The 22,745-nt window shown below is 49.8% G+C and overlaps 2 protein-coding genes across 2 annotated transcripts; one reads left to right on the top strand and one right to left on the bottom strand.

Moving 5' to 3' along the window:
- Positions 1-289: 289 nt before the first annotated feature.
- Positions 290-13,949, bottom strand: ABHD16A (abhydrolase domain containing 16A, phospholipase). The gene is made up of 20 exons (XM_054569110.1): positions 13,783-13,949; positions 12,719-12,775; positions 11,886-11,952; positions 11,554-11,640; positions 9,151-9,236; positions 7,047-7,120; positions 6,750-6,872; positions 4,846-4,960; positions 4,649-4,750; positions 3,655-3,718; positions 3,258-3,307; positions 2,789-2,912; positions 2,230-2,334; positions 1,985-2,048; positions 1,526-1,582; positions 1,332-1,394; positions 1,119-1,195; positions 927-1,025; positions 776-822; positions 290-607 (listed from the first exon to the last, which is right to left on the bottom strand). Exons 1-20 carry the CDS (start codon positions 13,912-13,914, stop codon positions 524-526), a joined length of 1,677 nt encoding a protein of 558 aa, XP_054425085.1. The 5' UTR covers positions 13,915-13,949; the 3' UTR covers positions 290-523.
- Positions 13,950-16,000: 2,051 nt separating this feature from the next.
- LY6G6F (lymphocyte antigen 6 family member G6F) lies at positions 16,001-19,179 on the top strand. Its single transcript, XM_054569111.1, has 6 exons — positions 16,001-16,058; positions 16,541-16,870; positions 16,954-17,217; positions 18,387-18,542; positions 18,716-18,782; positions 19,155-19,179. The coding sequence occupies exons 1-6, from the start codon at positions 16,001-16,003 to the stop codon at positions 19,177-19,179; spliced, it is 900 nt and encodes a 299-aa protein (XP_054425086.1).
- Positions 19,180-22,745: the final 3,566 nt, after the last annotated feature.

The raw sequence follows: 22,745 nt of genomic DNA on the forward strand, positions 1-22,745 counted from the left end.
GCAACATGGGCCCCATGGGGTGGTTGTAGGCAAGAAGGACTGAGGCTGGGCCAGGAGGCTGCACAGTGGTGGTATTAGGCACAACAGGGAAGGGTAACACTTGGGAATCTATTGCATGAGGACAACTCAAGTAGAGGGCTGAAGGCCTGGGGGAGCAGCAGAGATGGGGAGGGTTAAACTAGCTATATGGAGTTGAGGTTTCCCAAAGCCCAGACCTTTAAGGCTTCAGTCCCTGGCTCACCAAATACTTGGGAATTCACACGATTAGCCAACCCATAGAAAAAATACCTTTTTATTTATTATTAGGAAAAATCCATTCATTTAATGCAGAGTATATACCAGAGAGGTTAGGTACTGCCAGATGGATGAGGGGAAACATGCAAGAGGAACAGTGAAAAGGGGGTTGGTCCCCACTTTTCACAAACTATAAATAGCAACATGAACACAGAGAACCACAAATAAGAGGGTTCTTCCTTATGTCTCCTCCCATCCCATTCTTCCAGAATGAGTCCCAGTGTGGTTCCTAGAGGTGCCAGGGCATCTGGAAGTTCTGTACCGGGAGCGGGGTGCAATGTGTGGCTTCAAAGTTGTGCAGATGTTTCTGAGCCTAAGGAAAGAAGGCAGGACAAGTGGGGTACATAGCACTGCACTGAGTGGCAGCCACCAGACCCTCCGTCTACCCTCCAAACCCCCCACCCACAATAAAAGTTGCCACTTTCAACTGTTCCCAAGCCCCACATATGCCCCCTGGCCATTCAGGCACCCCCTAGCTCACCAGAAACAAAGCCATCTGCTGCCTTTCATGTGCACTCATGTCCTCCCCTGTAGAGAGGAGGTGGGACTCTCAAACATGGCCCATGCATCTGGGCATCTATCCCCATCCTGGGCTCTTCCCAACCCTCTCTTCTGCCTCAGGACCTCCTTACCCACGCTCCAGGGGAAGTCCGGCCCGTGTTCTGCCTGGTAGGAGCGGAGGACAGACAGACACCAGTCTTCCTCTACCTCCCATCGGCTATAAAACGAGGCTGGTCAGACAGAGAGATGAGGACAGAGGACATTGCTTCCCCTGGCCTTGCAGCAACCTGGCCTTGCTCGGCTTTCCCACCCAAAAGTCTCACCTTCCTCCAGCTGTGAGGCGGCCTCCAGCCACTGCCTCACCATTTGAAGACCCTCTTCTGCCATCACACGGGGATACCTGCATAGGTAGTGCCAGGATGGGGATCATAACTGATTCTCTTCACTCCTCATCCCTGAATCTTCTTCCCTCCTTCCCGCTGCTGGTATGTGTACACATGTACACACACACCCCTCCCCCCAACCCTGGCTCTCACCGATGCTGCAGGAGCTTTAGCAGAAGATTGTTGCCTCGGTTGGACATGATGTCCTCAGGAACGCTGGGGGTGAGAAGAATACACTGGAGGGGAGGAAGAGTCTGGATACCTGGATTTCTAGTGGACAGAGGTGGGCAGGGCAACTGTCTAGCTCTCTCTGGGATGTAGGAGGGTAGAGGTTCCCAGGCACTCACGTGGTGGTGATGATCTCATCCTTGGTTCTGCGGATCAGCAGTACAGGGCCCTGGTACCTTAGGGGACATAGTGGGGAGGGAGAACTCAGAGGGAGGCAGGTGACCACTGGCCACCCCACTCCTACACTGGTTGCATTCTTAGTCCCTGCTATAGCAGGGCCCCTTGGGCCAGGCCTTCACCCAGGGGTGCAAGTCAGAATATTAAAGAAGGGCATGCTGAAAGTCTGGCCTTGCTAGGAGATCACTGCTGTGCCAGGCATTACCCTTTGCTTGCTGGATCATAAGAAGGTTCAGGGGACCTGGGACAGGTTAGGCTATCTAGGATGGGGGCAGGGTCCTCAAGGAATTTGAAGCAGAGGTTATTTGCCAACTTGTACTTTAGCACTTTAGTACTAACTTCAGCATTTGCACATCCAGCAGAGCTCTATGGGGTGGGGGTGAGGCAAGGCAATGCATTACCTGCACAGCTGCTCCGCGTTATTTAGATTGAGGTGTTGTCTCACAGTCCTGGTCACCAGGCCCCCTAGAGTGGGACAAAAATGAAGGGACAGCAGAGACAAAGCACCTGTCCAACACAAAGGTCTCCACTGTTCACGGAGAAAGAAAACTAAGGCCCCCAGAAAAAGAATCCTCCTGCTTCTCGACAACGGGGAAACCCACTCCCCACCCTTCCCTGCAAGGGCAGGCCTGGGTGCTGTACTCACTCCAGCTGTCTGGCATGACTTTCAAGGCCAAGGGCACCAGGTCATCAAAGGAGGCATCCAGGATCACAGCACTAATGTCTGGGTAGGACATGGCTGCCCATGTGGCTGGTACCAGGACAGGGAAGAAGGGTAAGGAGCGAGGGATTCCTGGCCCCCACTCTAGCCTCATTCCACTAACGCTTCAGGCTGTCCCCGTCCTCCATACTCGCAATAGATTAGTCCCAGGGCTCTCCTTAGCCCTCCCATCACTTGGCCAGGGCACTGTCTGGAGAGGACGGGCAGAGAATATGGAACTGCACTGCGGACAACCCAGAGGGAACTTTTGTTTCTTTGATCTTCCCAGCCCAGGACCTGAGTCTATTTTTTGGTAATTAGGCAGAGGGATTATGGAAGGAAATGTAAGGTGTGTATGTAAAGGATACCTCCCCCCAGACCACTCAGAGATCTCTCTCCTTCCTTAAGCCTCCACCCCATTCCTGGGCTGCCAGTGCATTTCCCACCCCTCCTTGGGGGAAGAGGATGCTGAATTCGCCTGCAATGGGGGGAGGGAGGCTGGTACCAGTGAAGCCTCCAATGGACCAGGCATAGAGGATGATGTCCTGGGGCTGGAAGCCCAGGCGGTGGATGGCAAACTGGACTACCACGTCCATGGCGTTGGCTTCACTCTGTGGGAACGGCACCCCCTGGAGGAGGAAGGGCCAAGGCAGGAGAGGTCAGCACCACAGGTCAACTGGCCTGCCACCCCCACCCCTCTAGAGCGCATCCTTCCTGCGCGCTACTCCGCAACAGAGAAAAAATAAAAGGGCGGGGGGGGGGGGCCTTCTCCCTGAAACCACTGCATTCCCTCCTGCTAACTCCCCACTGTGAGAAGGGCTCCCTGTGACTTGCAGTTCCTGCCTTTGGCACTCAGGTCACACATGAGTGGGAGCCCCACGGAAATATACACCATCTCCGCTACCTCCAGTGGCTGACCAGAGGGCGAGAGACCATAATTCAGGAAAAGGAAGGGATTCTGGGGAGGGTCTCACCGTGCTTCCAGCAAAGCCTGGATGATTCCAGCCCAGGACTGAGTATCCAGCTGTAACACAGGGTTACACACAGGGTGGAACGGACTGGGACCTCATGTCCTACAACCCCAGTCCCCCAGGAGGATACTTGCAGGATACGGGGAACTCTAACCATCCCCCAACTAGACGCAGCAGAAGGGAGATGTGTGACTGTGGGGAGGAGGGCAATAAGGTTAGGGAACACCTTCCAAGGGGAGGAATGTAAGATTAGCAAAGCAAATGGGGTGTGACTATCCCCGTCCCCAGCTGCAGGTGAGGATTTCAAACTTCACTCACAGAAAGAGGTCAGATCAGTGGGAAAAGATGGGGACATTCCATTCCAAGGGGCAGAGACAAGAAGGCTGACCCATGGGCCTACCTTCCAGAGGTGTGGAGACGCAGCCCACCTCATAGAAGCCTGCATTCCCCTCACAACAGATCACCTGCGGAAGGAGGCAAGAAGGAGGGCTTGGAAAGAGCCAAATGGGACTGAAAATCCCCTTTGTGGCAGGAAAGGCAGCGTGTGGGACCTTCACAGGGAAAAGAAAACTCCTTGTGAACTCCTTTCACAAGGTACAGAAGTTGAGAAGCAAAGTAGACGCAAATGCTTAGCAAACTGGGCCCTCAGAGGAAGAAGAATGTTTTGAGTTGAATTACTCAAGCACCCAGCACAGTGTCCATTTGCCTTTGGAAGACCATAAGGTGTATATTTCTCAGGAATGAGATTTTGGGTATTTTTTCCTTTCTAGCTTTTGGGTCTATTTTTTTTCTGTGACTATTTCTTTTATGTGATAACACAATCACTTATCCTCTCTCTCTGGGCTCAGGTCTTATAACCAGATAAACTAATTCCATGGTGCCACAAGCCAAAGCCAGGAGGTGATGGGATGTGCGTAGACTCCTAGCATTGGGCAGAGCGAACTAGAACCCAACTCCCTGGCCTGCTGGCTTCTGGCTCTTTCCAGGGCTGCTTCATGGAGGGAGCAGGAGACTTTAGAGCCTGGGTTCAAATCCTGACTCTCCCACTAGCTGTGATTTGGGAAAGGGATTCTGTGCCTCAGTTTTATGACCTGTAATGGGCTAATATTAACTACCTATCTTACAGGGTTGTTGTGGGGATTAAATATATGCATTTCACGTGGTTAAGTGCTTAGTAATGTCTCTTATGACGATTACTTTTTGGTCCTTGAATGTCCACTTCTACTTCATCTATTTTCCTATGGCAGGGTTTGCCTACACCAAGAGGTCTTTAGGGTGGAGCTGGGAGAGGGGATTATTCACAGCTGTGCTTCCGGAGGGCCGCTGTACAACTTACATCTCCAGGACCCCCACTGCCCTCCCCAATCTACCTCTGGGCTCCCTGCTCCTCTCACCAGCTTCTGTCCCTGGGGTTCAGCTGTCCCCCGCCGGTCCACAAACATGGTGTCTATCTCATTGCCATCACAGGCCAGCAGCTTTGCCCGGCGCCCATTACACTGAGTGGGGAACATGCAAGGCCAAGTTGAAGACAGGAGATCACATCCTTCAGGGGGAGAAGGGCTGTTGGGGGACAGGGGCAGGGGAGCCTCACCTCTTCCACCAGCCGGGCCTGGCCCTGCAAGAGCACAGGCATGAGGGCCTTCTGGAGCAAGTACACAGAGCCCGGGTACAGCATCCGGCGCCCCAGGGTGTGGGCCACCACGTAGCTGTGGGGAGTATGGAGTTAACTCCCAGCCCCAGGGGGGCCCAGGGAGTGTCCCAGCCCTACCACCCACAGGCTCTGTGACCGGCTCACCCCTGACCTTCACAGTTTCATTTGCCTCTTTTGGGACTTAATGAAATATTACGTGTACAAGGCTGATGTTTTTCAAACTTTCTTTACTGCAACCTTTTTAAGATACATTTTATTTTCGTTTTAAGATCTGACTTATTTATTTTTATTTTTAGAAAGAGGGGAAGGGAAGGAGAAAGAGGGAGAGAAACATCTATGTGCGAGAGAAACATCAGTTGGCTGCCTCTTGCAGGCCTCCAACCAGGGACCTGGCCTGCAACCCAGACACGTGCCCTGAATGGGAATCGAGCCGGCGACCTTTAAGCTTGCGGGATAATGCCCAACCCACTGAACCACACCAATGAGGGCTGTAAGACACATTTTATATTGTGGCCCAGTATATAGAGTTCTAAAAGTCTGACGAGATAATACATAATACTTTCTATATATGATAAGTAAAAACAAAGTTATTATCAAATAAGAACCTGTTAAGATATAAATACACCCAAATAAATAATACTTGAAAAAAAAATGACAACTTGCCCTGGCTCGTGTGGCTCAGTGGACTGAGTGACAGCTTGTGAACCAAAGGGTCGCTGGTTTGATTCCCAGTCAGGGTGCATGCCTGGGTTGTGGGCCGGGTCCCCGATTAGGGGCATGTGAGAGGCAATCATGCACTGATGTTTCTCTCCTCTTTCTCCTTCCCTTCCCCTCTGTCTAAAAATACCTGTGTTTAAAAAATGACAATCTTAATTCACTAAATTGATTTCAAGATTCATTAGTGGGCCAAGATGGGTAGTTTGAAAGACACCAACTAGACTGCATACTCTGTCAGAGCAGGGACCTGGCTGTTTTGTTCACTTAGATATGTCTGATATCTGCCACATAGGAAGTACCCAAAGCCTGGCACAGAGTAGGGGCTTAAACATTTACTGAACAAATGTACCAATCTAAACAGATATGATGGGGTAGATGCCGATCCTAACAAAGATGGTTAATTACTAATTACTTCCAGTTCATCCCAAAGTGGAACTTGTCCCCGGGACAACTCTGCATGACCCCTTCCAGCATCCCTCTCAGAGCCACAGCTGTGGCTTGCCCCTCTGACAGTCAGCACACTGTCAGTAACCAACCATCAAGTCCGGTCCCTTCTCTGGTATGGAGCCGGCCCCCTAGCCACCAGCAACAGAAAGCTCCATCTGTCACCTCCAACCTCATCAGTGCCCACAACTACCATTTCCTCATGCTCTCAGTTCTCCAGGCAAGATAGATGCCATTCAGAATATATCACCCTATGTAACATCACCAACCCTGAGAGGCAGGTTATTCACGAGTGCACAAACTGTAGCTTGCTCAAAATGGGATTACTCAGGAGCAGAGGGCAGGGACACAGCAGCCACCAGACCCAGCTCCGGCTAAGGCTCTGTGACCCCTTCCCACCACCAACCTTATTCTCCCCTCTCAGCCTCATCAAAAGAGCTTTTGTGTCAGGACCATGTTACTACTCCAGCTCTTCCTTCACAACCAGGGAGACTCTGGACTTCTCTGAGCCTCTTTTCTTCACACGTGAACACTGATAAACATGACTTTGCTGCAAACAATACAAAGCACATGGCCCTAGGCCTAAAAGATGACAGCTATCTTACAATGGAGCACCCAGTCCCAGAGCCCTCACCCCATGTCCCTGCCACCCCTGCTGGCCTCTCCTCCCTGCTGCTTCTCACCTGGTGATCTGACATGGCAGTTTCTTGACCCGGTTGAGAAAGGTGTCTGCTGTCCCCCGGTGCAGGGGCTCTGGGCGGAGCAGGGCCACGCCCCGGTGGGAAGAGCCCCCTCGGGACTCCTTCCTGAGGAATGGAAAGATGCACAGGAGGAGGGGGTCAGAGGATGGGGTCTGAGGTCTGAAGGATGGTGGGGTCTAGAACAAAGAGAGGGGGCTGGAAGGAAGGCACTGAGGCCCAAAGAGGGGACAGACGTGGGGGACTGGAGAGCAGGGATGGGGTCAAAGAACTGAGGCTCACCAGCTGCTGGGCTCTTCCCAGTGGAAGTCAACTGGCCAGCTTCTGAAGTCAAAGTTGTAGTTGGCGAGCTGCCTCTGGGGTGGGCAAACAGAGGAGGAGTTGGGGGTTAAAGGGGGACTGAGCCCTGGCTGACGTGGCTCAGTGGATTCAGTGCCGGCCTGCAAACCAAAAGGTGTCGCCAGTTCGATTCCCAGTCAGGGCACATGCCTCAGTTGCAGGTCAGGTCCCCAGTTAGGGGCGTGTGAGAGGCAACCACGCATCTATGTTTCTCTCCCTTTCTCCCTTCCCTTCCCCCTCTCTAAAAATAAGTAAATAAAGTCTTTAAATAAAGGGGAATTGAGAAGTGGAGGGAGGTCCACCTACGCTTCCTCATCATCCTGGGGACTGGCCCTCACACATCATGGGGAGACAAGCAGACGTCAACACCCTCCTGGTTTTCAGATGAAAAGCTCTGACATGGCCAGGAAAATCCAGCAAGAAAGGATATCCTGTCAGGTACCAGACTGGCCTGCCTGCCCTCTTCCAGAAGAGGAACCTAACTGTTTGCTTTACCAAAATCTAAGACTGCCCTACCCCCAGAAGTGGTGGCTATAGGTACTGGTGTTTCTGAGGGAGGAGGTAGGGGGCTGTTGTCTGGTCATGCTCCCTCCCCTACCTGGTCCTTTGCATAATGCTGTCTCATAGGCTCAGAAATCCCCAGTGCATCAAACTGATTGTCCTGAGCATGGGTGAGAGGGGAGAAGGGAAGTCATGCCTGCAGTGCCTCCTTCGCGCTGGGGATGCATTCCTTGCCTCAATGCCTGCAGCACGGGCTGGCACTGCCGCCCTGACCAGTTTCTCCTCTTTCTCCCTCCCTTCCTCTCTCTCTAAAAGTAAATAAATAAAATCTTTAAAAAAAATGACTCAGAGAGAGCAATGGAAAATTCGTACAAAAATATAAAGGGCAAAACAAAACAAAATGAAGAAAAGCATATTTCAGGCAGGTTATGCTCAGATCTGGACTTGAATTCAGACTCAGCCACTCCTTAGCTCTGGGGCTCTGCCTGGGTCACTTATCCTCTTTTCTTGTTTCTTCAGGTGTATAAATGAGGGTAATAAGGCCACCTTACCAGGTTGTTATGAGGATTAGAAAAGGCATATGGAAAAAAGCCCTGGCTGATGTGGCTCAGTGGACTGAGTGCTGGCCTGTGAATCACAGCGTTGCTGGTTTGATTCCCAGGCAGGGCACATACCTGGCTTGCGGGCCAGGTCCCCAGTTGGGGGTGTGCGAGAGGCAACCAACTAGTGTTTCTCTCACACATTGATATTTCTCTCCCTCTCTTTCTCCCTCACTTCCCCTCACTCTGAAAATAAATAAAATTTGTGGGGTAGGGGAAAGTGGTGGCAGGGAAATGGAGACAACTGTACTTGATCAAGAATAAAAAGAGAAAATTAAAAAATTAAAATTAAAATAAAAAAAAAAAAGAAATTACTCAGGGTAGTGGAGCATGATTACAGAGCTCCATAAATGGTGGTGTGGGGTAACCAGTAATACCATGACGATGATCATGGTGTTTGATCCCAGAAAGCCCTTTGTAGCAGGAAAAAGCTTTATAGGGTCCCCAAGCACCTTCTCAAAGGTAATCACACTCCAGCACTGGCTGGACTGGCAAAACTCCAAGGACACTGTGCCCTGGTTTTTCTTCCTTCAGGCACTACGCTGTGCTCCAGGCACAAGAGTGGACATACCAGTCCATCCTGTCCTATCCCTGAACAAAACTAGCACGGTGTTCAATGCACACAGCAACAATAAACATTTATAGACATGAGCTCTGTGACAGAGAGAAAACCCCTAAGAAACAATACAGAATGTTTCTACAAATAGACAATTCTTGAGGATGGAGGGAGGAGGGGTAGAAGACTGTTCTAGCAGAACAGTCCATTAGAAGTGGCAGGAAGGAAAAGTTTGCTGGCTGACAGTTCACTTGTAGAGGGGAGAAGGGATAGAGCACTGTGCTGCAAACACCCAGGCGTGGTGGGTGGTAACACACCTCTAACCCCTGGCAGAAGAGATGCCGGTACCCTGGGGAGGCACATGTTTGGAACCTTTCCTGAAACCTCTTACCTTGTTCTCTGCAGACTGGTTCCTATGTGTGGCCTCCAAGATGGTGATGAACTGTCGGTACTGGGGGTTGGTCCAGCGGCCAATGCCTGGTGGAAGGGGTAGGAAATTGTTAGGGAAGCTGGGAAGCAAGATGAGCAGGAGATGGGCAAGGAGAAGGTTCTGGAAGAAGTGAGAGGAAAAGAAACCAAGGTCCCAGGATCTGGGGAAATGGGAGGGTTGAGCTGACCTCTTTCCTCTACAGCCAGCACTGGCAACAGCAAGCCCTTGCCTCTTCAGTTTGTTTCTTCATAGACTATTGACCTCCCACCTTCCAGACTGTTCATTCTCCCCAGTCTTAAGATGCTATCATGCATGGTCACTACTTGCCTTGCTAATACTGGGTTTCTCCTCTTTCCACTGCCTCCCTTCTCCAATGCTTGCTGCTATCTCTTCTGTACAGTCTACAACTCCCTGCCATCTGCACCACAGCTCTAGTCTCATAATTACTTCTTCAGAGGACCCAAGTCCCCTTCCTCCATCCTCCAGCTCTTCAACTATGCCCTCGGCACTTTCCCTGTTTCTTGAGATTCCTTCCTCCACTTTCTCTGGATCCATTCTTGCCACCTTCCTATTCCTGGACTGCTCCCTCATCCCCCACCATGCTACCTCCCTCTCTGAACCAAGAGCCATTCTCAATGCTGAGTTCTCTTTGCTCTTCACCCGGCCCTTCAGTGATCAATCTACTGCCAAGGAGCCTCAAATCCTGACGTCTCTCCTTCCAATGATCCCACAGGTGTCATGTGCCAGCCACTGATCTGACATGGGAAAGACAGTAGGAAACGATGCAAGGTTTCCTACTATCCGCAAGGAGTCCCAGCCCTCAGAGAACTGCCACTTTGGTTGGGGATGGGGTGGGACTAGAGAAAGACAAGAAACAGTCAACAAGAAAATTTCAGAGAGAGTCAAGTGCTATAAATAAAATAAAACCAGAATGAACTAGGATGCTATGTATCATCAGTGTTAGAGCCCCAGCAATAGTGAGAATGAAGCAAGCTGCAGAATGATTTGTGTAGAGCCACACCATTTGTGTGAAAAAGCAAAATGCACAAAAAATGCTATATAGTGTTTATACTAACCATATTTCATAGATTCTAAGACTTTTTTTCACATTTGAAAACTTTTAAATCAGTATGCATTTTACAATACACAGCAGCAGTTTAGATTTGATGAAATGAAGTATATTTCATAAAAGTATAAAAATATGCAGGACAAAACCACACCAGATGACAGTCGTTACTTTGGGGAAAGGGGAACATGGGACTGGGGAAGAGTCCCATGGCAACACCAACACTAACTGTAATGCTTTAGAATTTTACCAAAAAGGTATTTGAAGCACTAACACAAAACATAAGCATTTTACTTATTTTTGATACTTTGTTCTCTGAACTTTTCTGTATTTAATTCCCCCTCCCCCGAATTTAAAAGAAATAAAATTAAAACTTAAGACAAAATGCAGGGTAGGAACTGCTTTTAGACCGGGTAGTCAAGGAAGGCCCCCCTGAAGAGGGAAGCCCAGCCCTGCAGAGACCAGAAGGCAGAAGAGGACAGGCCGTTGGTCCCCACCCTGGGCTGAGGCCAGCTGCAGCCACACAGCTCCAGACCACCAGTCCCTTCTTTAAGCAGCCCCCTCATCCAGTTTCTACCACGTGCACCCACCTGGGGGCATGACTTGGTTTGTCTCTTCATTTTTTATTTGTGAGGTATGACATATATACATAAAACATACATTCAGTTTAAAAAACACAAAGCAAACATTCACGTGACCATCACCCAGGTCAAGAAAGAGAACACGGCCATCTCTCACCAGAAGTCCTCCCCATCCTGTCCCCACCCCCGCCCAGGTAATCACTCTCCTGACGTTCAAGATAACAATGCCCATGATTTTCTTTAGTGTTTGCCACTTATATATATATTCCTTATGAACTTTATATAAATAGAAACATACATATTGCATAAATTATTTGGCAGTCAGCTTCTCTCATTCAATGTTACGTTTATTAGCTTCATCTGGATTACTGAGCATAGCTGAGTCTGTTCATTTGCACTGCTTTGGCGTGCTGTTGTAGAACTGTACCCTCAACGAATTTACCCACCCTACTATTTGTGGCTGTGGAGCCATCTTCAGTTTAGCATTAGTACAAACATAGGTATAAATATAAGTGGAATTATTGTAGGGTATAGGCACCTTTTCTAGCAGCAAACTTTTCTCCTAATTATTTTCTCATATTTACAACTTAAGGAAAAGACCATACCTTGACCATTCTCAATTATTTTCCCTCAGAGGCCAACACAAATTGCAGAAGCTACTTTATAAATATTTACCCAGTGATGGATAGACACAAACCAGACTCACTCTCCACCTACCTCGGAGACAGGCCACACCTGCCACCAGTAGTAGCAATGTCCCAGCATAGTGAGAAAATGGTACCACTTTGGACAGACTTAAGTAACCTAGGAGGGGAGAGAAACTATGTGAGAAGCTTTCCCCACCGCCCCTCAAGATTCTCTTCCCAGTTCCACCCCAAACCTCCACCCCACACCCTCTCATTGGGAAAGCCACGCCTTCTTGAGGGAGAAGATGCCTGATGAAAGAGGGAAGCCAAGCCATCCTTGCAAATCTTTCCTCTTTAGGGGGTCGGCTCATCTGCCAAAAACCTGCCCCTTTCCTGTCCCACCACCTTTGAAACCACACTGACCTTTCCTGTATAAGTAGAAGAAGGCGAAGGGAGAGGAGTAATAAGAGATGGACCAGAAGACTGAAGCCTGCAGCAGAGAGACAGGGACAAGCAATCAAAACACACACACACACACACACACACACACACACACACACACACACACCCCACCCACCCCACCCCTCCGGGCCCCCGCCATTCCCAGGCCTAGGCTCTGAGCCAAGTGGATAACCTGAGGGATATCATGTGAAGTACCTATTTTGAGCATAACATCATGCACACAGTAGGTGCGCAATATTTGTTGAAAGGCAATGTGTTGGAACAGAACAGGCTGGCGAAAGTAAGTACAAGATCTATTTTCTTCCTATTATCATCTCCAGACATAATTCATCACATTTAACGGCCCATCTCTCTTTCTACTCAAGTTAACCAAGCCTTTTTGATCGGCCCTGCTTAGGACAGCCCCTTGCCCAGTCCCCACAAGGGTTGCACAAATTTCACCATAGGAACCCTGCCAGAGGGAACAGCTGTCCCTTTAACCAAAGAGGTTAATTGCCAGGAGGACAGGTCACTGGGGACTGCAGGACTCAGCACCTGTGAATGGTCCCAAGGCTAAACAAATTTTCCTCATGGCTCAGGCTTCTCGAGAGAAAGCAGGACACAAGCCAAAGGGGGGTGCCAAGTATGCATGTGCGTAACTGCGTATCTCTGTGTGTTGGAGAGGTCTGCTGCAGAGTCTAGAACATCCCCCACCCCCAGGGGCAATGCCTTCTCCCAGGCTGGGGAGGAGAAAGTTCAGGAGGGCAACTGCAGCCAAAAAGATGCAGTAGTCCCAGGTGCCAGGGCAGACATACCAGTGCCAGGATGCTGTCAGCATGTTTCTCCAGGGCCCGGGGTTGATAATATGTATCCTGCCAAAACAGATGCCTGCGTTAAGGATCCTACCCATTGACAAGTCCTTCTCTTTCCCTTTGGGAGTCCCTGATGTGTACCCTCTGGTCTAGGCTCCCAAACTGTCTCTCCTGGGACATCCCTGCCTCCCAAAGAAACCCCTCTTCTCCAGCAGTGCTCTGAACCTGATATCCCACCCCAGACCATGAGAACAAACACCTGGCTGGACTTAGAAGCAAAAGTGAAAGCAGGATTGGACGACTCTGGCTCCTTTTTCAGGACCCAGTTTCAAATCGGTTGTGTGCGTGTGCCTATGGGGAGAGTGGGGTTAGGAAAAAAGGAAAGACACCATGACAACTTTAAGAGGGAAAGAAGAGCATCCGAAATAAGACTAGGTTAATTAAAAAAGGAAATGTGGCTGGCGGTGGGCAGTTTGCAGGAGACCGGAAACATAATTTGAGACTACAGATACAAGGAGAACTTAGAGGCACCGCCTACTACCAACCCCAGCTTTCACGAATGCAATGTCCCTGGGGTCTCCAAAGCAGGGGGTGGGGAGTGAGGTGGACAGCAGCGGATGGGTGACATGTTGAACGAGTTATACGGAAATTCAAAACGTGCTAGAGTGAAGATAAAACAGAACGCGGAGGCACCAAGAGGCACTGATTAAGAAGAAATCGAGTTTGACGGCAAAACATCCAGCTTCCGAATCCGCGCAGAGTCTCTTGCAGGACTTAAAAGTCAATTGGGGTGGGCACGAGCCACGACACACAGGTTGGGGAGCCGCGACGGAAAAAAGCAAGGAATGGCAGTTGGAATATGAAAGCGGTGGCAAACAGCGATAAAGGAGGTGGCCAGCCCACAGTCACGACTTTAACTCAGGAAGCACAAATAACGCAGACTGTGCGCACAACTGACTCGTCAAGCAAGCTCCCCCGATTTCCAATAATGGGCGCCTCTTAAGAGCAAAGGCCGCAAAGGGGTTTGGGCCGTACCATGTTTCTGACCAGGGGAGAACTCGACTCACCCAGGAGCTGGTAGGGGACGTAGTAATTGAAGTTGAAGTCTCAGGGACGCCGGAACCAACCCTTTCAGAGTCCCTTCCGCGGTAGATTTTGTAGAGCCGGGGGCCGAGGACACAGCTTAGCAGCTTCGCCATGACCCTGGCTCGGGGCCCTGCTCTCCCGGCAGCAGTTCCCCCTACGAGCCCCGCCCCCTCCGGCCTCTAGGAGCTGCGTTCCCTTGACGTCAGCACGTACCGGCTCTGCCTGGAGCCGAGTCGGGTCGTTTTCCGGGCTTCTAGAGAAGTATACCGTGCAGTTAGTCCTACGAGTGCGGCAATGGTCAGAAATTACCTGGAGGAGTTTGAAACGCGGAGAGTTAAAAAAATTATCAGGCATAGTTCACTTTTTTCTAGCCCTTGATACTAGTAGACACTCGAGCGAAACTGGGCAGGAAGGGTAGTATTAGGAACACTTTACAAGAGCAATAAGAAAAGGTTTTGTGTCCAGGAATATATCTAATAAATGCAAGGTTTTATGAAAAAAATTATATAAGGTTATTGAAAGAGGTAAACCAAGACTTTAATAAATGGAGAGCTACCCCATGGTCATGGATAGGAAGTATGGTTAAGATGTGTGAAATACTGGTAAAAAGAAAACTGATGAATCATCACTCTTAAGCACCCTCAACTCTCAAAACCGTATCGTTGAGTGAAAAAAAGAAAAAGAAAAGAGAAAGCCGCAGATTACATACATGATACCACTTGTATAAAGTTCAAAAACAAAATCTAATGAGCAAGTGAAAGATAAAGCAAATTCGGAAAAGTGTTACACAGCATAGAGAATCTTTAACTAAAATGGTAATATTTGGTTTCTTAATAGAATACAGGTTTTATTTTTCATGGTACCTTACACCTACATAGTATATATACTCTTTAGCTTTTTATTACTTTAAACACATACACTGAAAAGTGCACCAGTTGAATCTATCAATGTCTCAGTGCCCAGATCAAGAACACATCATTGCGACATCTAGAAGACCCTTTGTAGATCACTACCAATCACTACCCACCCACTGAGAGTAACCACAACCTTAATTTCAAAACTCTTAGATTAGTTTTGCTTCTTTTTGTACTCTATATAAATGGAATGATGTGCTTTTTTTCTGGCTTCTTTTACTCCCATTACATTGGTGAGATTCAGCCTCATTGTATGTCACTGTGGTTTGTGCATTCTCATTGCTGTTGAATGGTCCATTGTGTGAACATACCACAACTTAGCCATTACACAGTTATACATTAGATGTACTCTTTGGCATGCATGAACTATTTTATACAAAAATAATTTTGAAAATAAGTAACTTTTTTAAAAAAATTATTTATTTATTTTTAGAGGAGAAGGGAGGGAGAAAGGGAGAGAAACATCAATGTGTGGTTGCCTCTTGCATGCCCCCTACTGGAGACCCAGCCTGCAACCCAGGCATGTGCCCTGACTGGGAATAGAATTGGTGACCCCTTTCTTTACAGGCTGGCACTCAATCCACTGAGCCACATCAGACAGGGCAAAAATAGGTAACTTCTAAAAATAAATAACACATTAAAAACTATTATAGCTATATGAAGATACGAAGATCTGCCTTGAGAGCCCTGCCTGGGACAAATGGATGAATCAGTGAATTTTCCAGGCCCTTGCTATTCTATTCCTTGAGCAAGAATTTAATATACTCATCTGAGTCTCAGAAAAGGTATGTGGTGTGCCAGGCAGCCACAAGGAAAGCCATTCTAAATAATTTCTGAAGTACTGGCTGTGTGTGCAGTGTGGTGCTGGATTCCGTGGAAACCAACATGAAGATCCAGTTTCTCCCCTCATGGCTGGCATCTCTTAGGATGGAGGAGAGAACGCTTCCAAAATGGTGGGAGGTAGAAACCTGTGATCCTTCTGTGAAGACTTCTCAGAGTGGAGAGTCTTTGATCTGAGTCCCTCTGCCAATGTGGAGTCAGGAGCCAGAAGGGTGAGGAGGTTTTCTTCGGAGTAGCCTGGACTGGGTCTTTTCTCCATCAGGACAGAAAGGCAGTGGTCACTTCTTCTGCAGTAGACTTACAGCTGGGCTTTATCTCCCCAGCATTCGCATCCCCTCCAGAGGCCTATGTCACTGCAGACCAGTGAGTGTGCGCCTTTATCTGGGCTCTGTTTCCTCCCTGGGAATACCAGGTCCCAAGCAAGAGAACTTGAAAGGCTCTTCCCATGGCAGTCTTATTCCTCCTCCTTCTGCTCCTCTGTGGGCCCTCCCAGGCTGCTGCTGGTAAGGAGCAGGAGATGGGGGATTCTGGGATGTGGTGAGGGACTGCTGCTGTTTCTCCTTAGGGGCCTGGGGTAGGCATCTGATTGAATTACCCCAATTGACTTCCCCCTGTCTCTTGTACTGGGGAAGAACCAGAGACGCTAAGGATCCAGGTCATGTGCAGTTTCCTTTAGAAAACAAGAATGGCTGAGTATATGCTTCCAGAAAAAGGAAAAATGAAAGGAAGAGATATGGGCATTTGCCAATTATTCCAGCGTTTTCTCTCTTGCCCTCAGATTCCTTCATTCACTGGAGAGGGGAGGAAAGCCCCTACCCTTTTCTCCCCACCTCACATTTTTTGTAGCTGTCCCTTGAGAAATGTGTTCACAGCCAGGCCAGTGTTGGGGGACCACAGAAGGGGAGGAAGCCAGGGGTTGGAGGTTGAGCTGGGTGGTTGTTGATCTGATGGAGATCTCTGGCCTCACACAAGCGCCTTCCCACAGATAACATCCAGGCCATCTATATTGCCTTGGGGGAGGCAATGGAGCTACCATGTCCCTCACCACCTACCCTGCATGGGGACGAACTCTTGTCCTGGTTTCGCAGCCCTGCAACAGGCTCCTCCACTACCCTGGTGACCCAAGTCCAAGTGGCCAGCCCAGCTCCAGACCCTGGGAAATCTGGAAGGGAATCCAGGTTCAAATTGCTGGGGAACTACTCTTTGTGGCTAGACGGGGCAAAGGAGGGAGATGCTGGGCGGTACTGGTGCACCGTGCTGGGTCAGCACCACAGGCACCAGAACTGGAGGGTGTATGATGTCTCCGTGCTCAGAGGTGAGTGAGGGCATGCAGGCCAGGGGCCGCTGGGAGATGGGAAAGCCCAAGGAAGGGACTGAGGGGTCTCTCTCTTCCCACAGGATCCCAGTTATCTGCAAGAGCTGCAGATGGATCCCCCTGCTCTCTCCTTCTGTGCTCTGTGGTCCCTGCCAGACGCCTGGACTCTGTGACCTGGCTGGAGGGGAAGGGTCCTGTGAGGGGCCGTGCACAGTCCTTCTGGGGCGATGGGGGTGCCCTGCTCTTGGTGTATCATGGGGAGGAGCTTCCTGAGCCCAGGGGCCGTAGACCAAGGGTCATCCGCTGCATCATCCCTCAGAAGAAGGGGATCAGCTTTAGCCTGGCAGGTAAACAGAGGGAGGATATGGGAAGGGATGTTCCCTCTGGCACATCTACACCTGCTGGCTAGGGGAGGAGATAGGAGGTGAATTTGTTATTGGCCAGATCAGGAGAGGTGATTTCTGATTTTTGGTGGAGCTGATTATAACCTGTAGGAGGAGGGCTTCTTTCTCATTATCTGAATCCATAACAAAGAAGAGGGTTGGTTAAGCCAGCTTGCTGGTGGAATAGATCATTGTTTTGAAACAGGTTAATAGACCCTGACCTGTGGAGTGGCTCAGCTGGTCGAGCATCATCCTGCAAAGTGAAAGTTCTATGGGTTCGATTCCCAGTCATGGCACATGCCTGAATTGTGGCCCAGTCCCTAGTTGGAGTGCTTACCAGAAGCGACCAATAAAAATTGCTCTCCCTCTCTCCCTCCCTTCCCCTGTCTCTAAAAATAAATAAGTAAAGTCTTAAAAAAAGAGAGAGAGATAGGTTAACCTATGATTTGTGAGGAATATCCTGTAGCAGAGAGGGAGGAAAGAAGAATTCTTGTGGGGGAGTTGTCTTTTAAAGAAAGGACTTATGCACTTATGCACTTATAATGGCCCATTGATAGTAAAGGCAGAGGGAGAAAAAAATATAATTGTTTTACCAGAAAAAGTCCATTATACAGAGAAAGAATGATGTTGGATATGGAATAATCCATTTACAAGGCAGGAGGGGGGAGCAAATGGCTATTATTTTGGTAAGCAATTGTCAATAATGGCAGTGACTGAACTTTATTTCTCTCTACGTCCACAGCACCTACTATGGTGATTGGCATGTGGTGGGCACTCAGCAAACACTTATGGAGTGACAGAAAGAATGGATACATGAAAGGCACTTTATTTTTTCTTGAAAGGGTGGATTACTGTGAAGGATATGAGGAGAAATGACAGTTATGGCCTGTGGTCTGCTTAGTTAGCTGTCCATGTGTATGTTGGGTATGGGAAGGCATTACCATTCCCCATCCATGTTGGCTCATGGGGCCAGAGTAAGAGACATGGAAAGGGGCAGAATGGGGGACAAGGAAACTTATGAAGTTTTCTTTTGGGAGAGCCCACCAGACTATGGGGGAAACATGTCTTTGGGGCGTAGGGACAGACCCCCTTACCACCTCCTTCTTTATCCTCTTGTCTTGTTTCTACTGCAGCCTCCATGGATGCCTCCCCTGCCCTCTGTGCCCCTTCCACAGGCTTGGATGTGCCCTGGATCCTGGTGCTGTTGGTCACAGCAGGCCAGGGGTTTACCATTCTGGTCCTCAGCATCATGCTCTGGAGGCAGAGGGTTCAGGGTGCTCAGTGCAGAGGTGAGTCCCTCCCTCCCAGAAAGAAGAAGAGAGCATTTGGGTGTGAGACAGAGGATTGGGCTCATATTTTGCCTCTGTACCCCATCTTCTTCAGGAGAGGAGAGGGTAGGGAATACAGCTCTGAGTTATCTGGTGACTTCTCTTCCATGCCCCATATGATTCCTTCTCCCCAGATGCCTCAATTCCTCAGTTCAAACCTGAAATCCAGGTCTATGAGAACATTCACTTGGCCCGTCTCAGGTGAGGAACGAGTAGGGGACAGAGGTTTAAGTTCCAGAGGAGACTGAGGTTGGGGTTGACATGGGTTTCTGGTTCCTGAGGGGGTGGAGAATGGAAGTGTCTTTTTTTTTTAAGATTGCATTTATTTACTTTTAGTTTTCACCTAAAGAGGGGAAGGGAGGGAGAGAAACAGCAATGTGCGAGAGATAAATAGATCAATTGCCTCTTGCATACCTCCAACTGGGGAACCTGGCCCGCAACCCTGGCATGTGCCCTGACTGGGAATGAAACCTACGACCTTTTGGTTCACAGGCCAGCGCTCAATCCACTGAGCCACACCAGCCAGGGCTGGAAACATACTTAATCTGTCTTTCTGTTTCACAAAACCCGCAGCCCCCCTGCCCCCAAGACAAGATGATCTCGGTGACATCAACTGGAAGGTGACCTGCTGTCTCCCTGGCCATCTGGCACCTAAAGGATTCCCTGAAAAATCTTGGCAAGGGGGGAGGGTCTGAGAGTGTTACTTCACAACCCAGCTGGTCTCCAGCAGACAAGCTGTGTGTGTATTGGGGTGGGGGCCTGAAGGAAAGGAGAAGCATTATTTTGTGATGTCACCTCTGAAAATGTGTGGTCTCCCATCTGTAGCAGCCAGTGGAGGATGGCCCTGAATCTGAAGCCATGGGAGTGAGGGAAGCCTGGTGTAGCTGGCAGAGAGTGAATAGGGGTTGGAATGAGCAGAGAGGAGAGAGAGGAATCCAGGGATTTGAGCAGTGGTGGTGAACCAGGCATAGAGGAACCAGAGAACAAACGGTGGAAACTGAAGAAGAGAGAAGGGAAGAGACTCAAATCAGAATAAGAGATGAGATGTTCAGAGATACATAAAAATAGAAGCACAAAGTGGGAGGATTGAGGGACAGAGACAATGGAAAGAAAACTCAAGTGGCCTCTAAATTAAACCAGCCTCTCCCTCCCAAATCCTTACAAAGAAGAGAAGTTGAGAGAGAACAAGCACCTTTAATTAGACGCAAGACTTCCTCAGATTGAAGGGGAGGGAACTGGGTCAACATGGGGGTGCCCATGCTCGTCCCTCATCCTGATCACCTTCCTCATCCTAGGTGCTCCATTGTGGCACCTGGAGCAGTGAGACACTTAGCATCACCCTGCCATCCTGAGATACCAGAGTTGCACGTTATCTCCCTGGGCAGGATGTCTACCGGGGCAGGAGGGTGGATTCCATGACAGGGTGTGTGATAGGGCCCTGCAGCCTGGGCTGTCTGTGAACCATGGACAGGTCTGGTGAAGCAGGGGAGCACAGTGATGCTCCCTACTTGTCCATTGCCCAGGCTCAGGCAGAAATAAACTCAACTCCCAGCCACACCCTCAACAAGCAACTCCATGCAGTTCCCTTTTATGTATCTGCTCAAGCTTGGCCCTCACTGGAGAAAAGCTTTCTTGGAAGTCTCACCTAAAGCCTTCACACTGCAGTGGCTTCGGCTAAGCTATTAGCAAGAAGGAGGACATGAATGACATGGATGGAGAATGAGGTGAAAGTTATGGTTCAGGTTCCAACACCCAGCACAACCCACCAAGCAGCTACAATTTGCTTTCAGAGAACACACACACCGAGCAGTGTTGCCAGACTCCCAGATAGTGCTTTAAATTTACTCTTCATATTTCCCAAAACCCTCCTTCTTGAGTTCCTGACCCGCCAAACTAACCTTCCCTAGCAAGACTCCCCTCCTCACCATACCTGGTACCACTTTTATCCCTCTGCCTAGGACCTGTGGCAGCTGTCTTACCAGAGACCTGGGGCTGGTAGAGAGCATCAGCAATGGGCATCTACAAAAGAAAAAAGATACAGAACAGGTGTTTTTTTATGAGACTGGGTTCTGGGCAGGTGGCTGTAAGGGCTGGAGCAGTATCCATAGGAATCATGTTTTGGAAATGGGTCTGCAAAGGTGTTAGGCCGGGAATCTGAGATCTCTGTACAAAATCAGGTTCTTGGTTATATCTTAAAAGTGTCTGGGTAGGTGTTTCCAGGGCCATAGTGATGGTGGAGGAGTCCTGGGCTGAGGGCTGCAGATCTGAGTGAGGCTAGAGAAGGACATTTCCTCCCCAAGTGCAGCTGGCCATGAGAAGCGGTGTGATGAGGAGGAGGCTGGGGTGCCGCTACAGCATCGTGGCCACATTCCACAGATGCAGGTTGTAGCAGTGGTGCTGCAGAACATAGGAGCGTGACCAGTAGGTGGCATGGCCAGGCAGAGAGCACTGGGCTCTTGGGAAGCAGCCTTTCTGCCAGATGGTCTCACCTTGCTCTATGGGACAGAGGGAAAATGCTGAGGCAGGAGGAAGAAGGAGGTAAGGCCAGGGGCAGCAGGAAAGGATGGAGGTGGGTAACAACCTGGAGTAGGGCCATTGGACCAGAGTTCTACCTGAGGTGCCAATACTGATGCTACAAGCTTCATCGTCCTGACACTCAGTGGGAACAGGATAGCAGGGTTTGGCAAAGCCGCGGGTGTAACAGCGGAGCTGCCTCTGGGCAGAGGAAGTGGTGAGACCTGCGAGGTTGGTAGAGATCAGGAGGCAGGGAAGAGAGGCGAGCCTGACACGTGAGAGACAGAGCCAAGATCCGGGGCAGGCATGCACAGAGAGAGGTGACACATAAAGGGGGGAGAGGGAAGCAGTGAAATGGAGTGAGAAGGGCAGACAGAAGTATAAAAAGAGACACAGGGAAGGGAGGGGAGACAGAAGAGAAAGACACAGAGGCAAAAGGGTTACAGGGATGTTGAGACACAGATGTGAACAGAAGCCAAAAGAATCAGAGACAAATTTAGAGACTAACAGAAGCCAAGGGTGGGAGATGGCAGTGAAGAAATTAAGCAGATGATGAAAGAGACAAGTGAGGAAATCTGAATTGACATTTACCAAGGGGTCCAGCAAAGCAAGAGTTGAGATAAAGGACAAGGGAAACAGAGGCTTGTTTAAAATATCACAAGGAAGAGACAGTTGTTTTCCAATGCCTTTAGAAGACACTTTACCTGGCTGGTCTGAGGCCATTCCCAGTAGCTTCTCTTTCTAAACCTCCTACAACTAACTCTATTCTTGGTGTCTCTCAGCTCCCTTGGCCCCCCCAGCCCTCAGGCCTTTCCATCAACCCCTTCCCTAGCCGTCCCTCTCAGGCCCCAGAGGATCCCCAACCCCGCCGCCCCCCCCCCCCCCCCCCCGTTACCCAGTGCCCTGCAGAAAAACAGGATGCTGGAGGAAGGTGCTGGAGGTGCCCATGGCTGGGACCAAGGCTCAGGAGTCTGAGAGAATGTGACCTGCATCCTCTGTTCCCCAGGTTGGAAAGTTGGAGCACCTGAGCGAGACAGGCAGGGACCAGTAAACAAACATATGTAGGAAGTGGACCTTGGGGGAGGGGGCTGCAGAACCCAGACCAGATTCACCAGCCTGACCAGCAGTGGCCCTGGCCCTCTGCTCCTGCACCCCATATCTCCCTGCTCCTACTGATGTCTGTCCTTGCCTTCAGGGTCTTCTCTGTTCTCTCATCTGTGTCTGAGCTCCAGAGTTGTGTCTGTCACCTTCCCTCCTGCTCCTCTCCTTTCCCTACATTTGTCTCAAACTGTTCTCTCTTTTCCCCTTCTGTTCATTTAAGTCTCGCAGAGCCGCCCTCTAAACAATCCTGGCCCAGATCCGTTTGTGTGTGGGATCAACAACATCCCCTCCACCTGCCCCCGACAAAACCCAGCTGTTTTAAGGGAGGGCCCTGCAACTTCAGATCCCTTTAATCCCCCCAAGTCTCAACATCCCTATCCCATAATTGTCTCTCCCAGTTTACCACCTGGGAGGAGAGAATTAGTCCCACTGGGGGTTAGAGGGTCGGACATGTTCCCACCAGGACAAGGTCAGCAGCGGGGTGGGGCGGGGCGGGGGGGGGGGGGGGGGACCACAAAGATTAGGAAGAGCCCTGGCCCGGTAGCTCAG

This window comes from Pteronotus mesoamericanus, unplaced genomic scaffold (assembly GCF_021234165.1).
Source record: "Pteronotus mesoamericanus isolate MK-2021 breed Mesoamerican mustached bat unplaced genomic scaffold, CSHL_Meso_final contig_20, whole genome shotgun sequence".
NCBI classification, from domain to species: domain Eukaryota; kingdom Metazoa; phylum Chordata; class Mammalia; order Chiroptera; family Mormoopidae; genus Pteronotus; species Pteronotus mesoamericanus.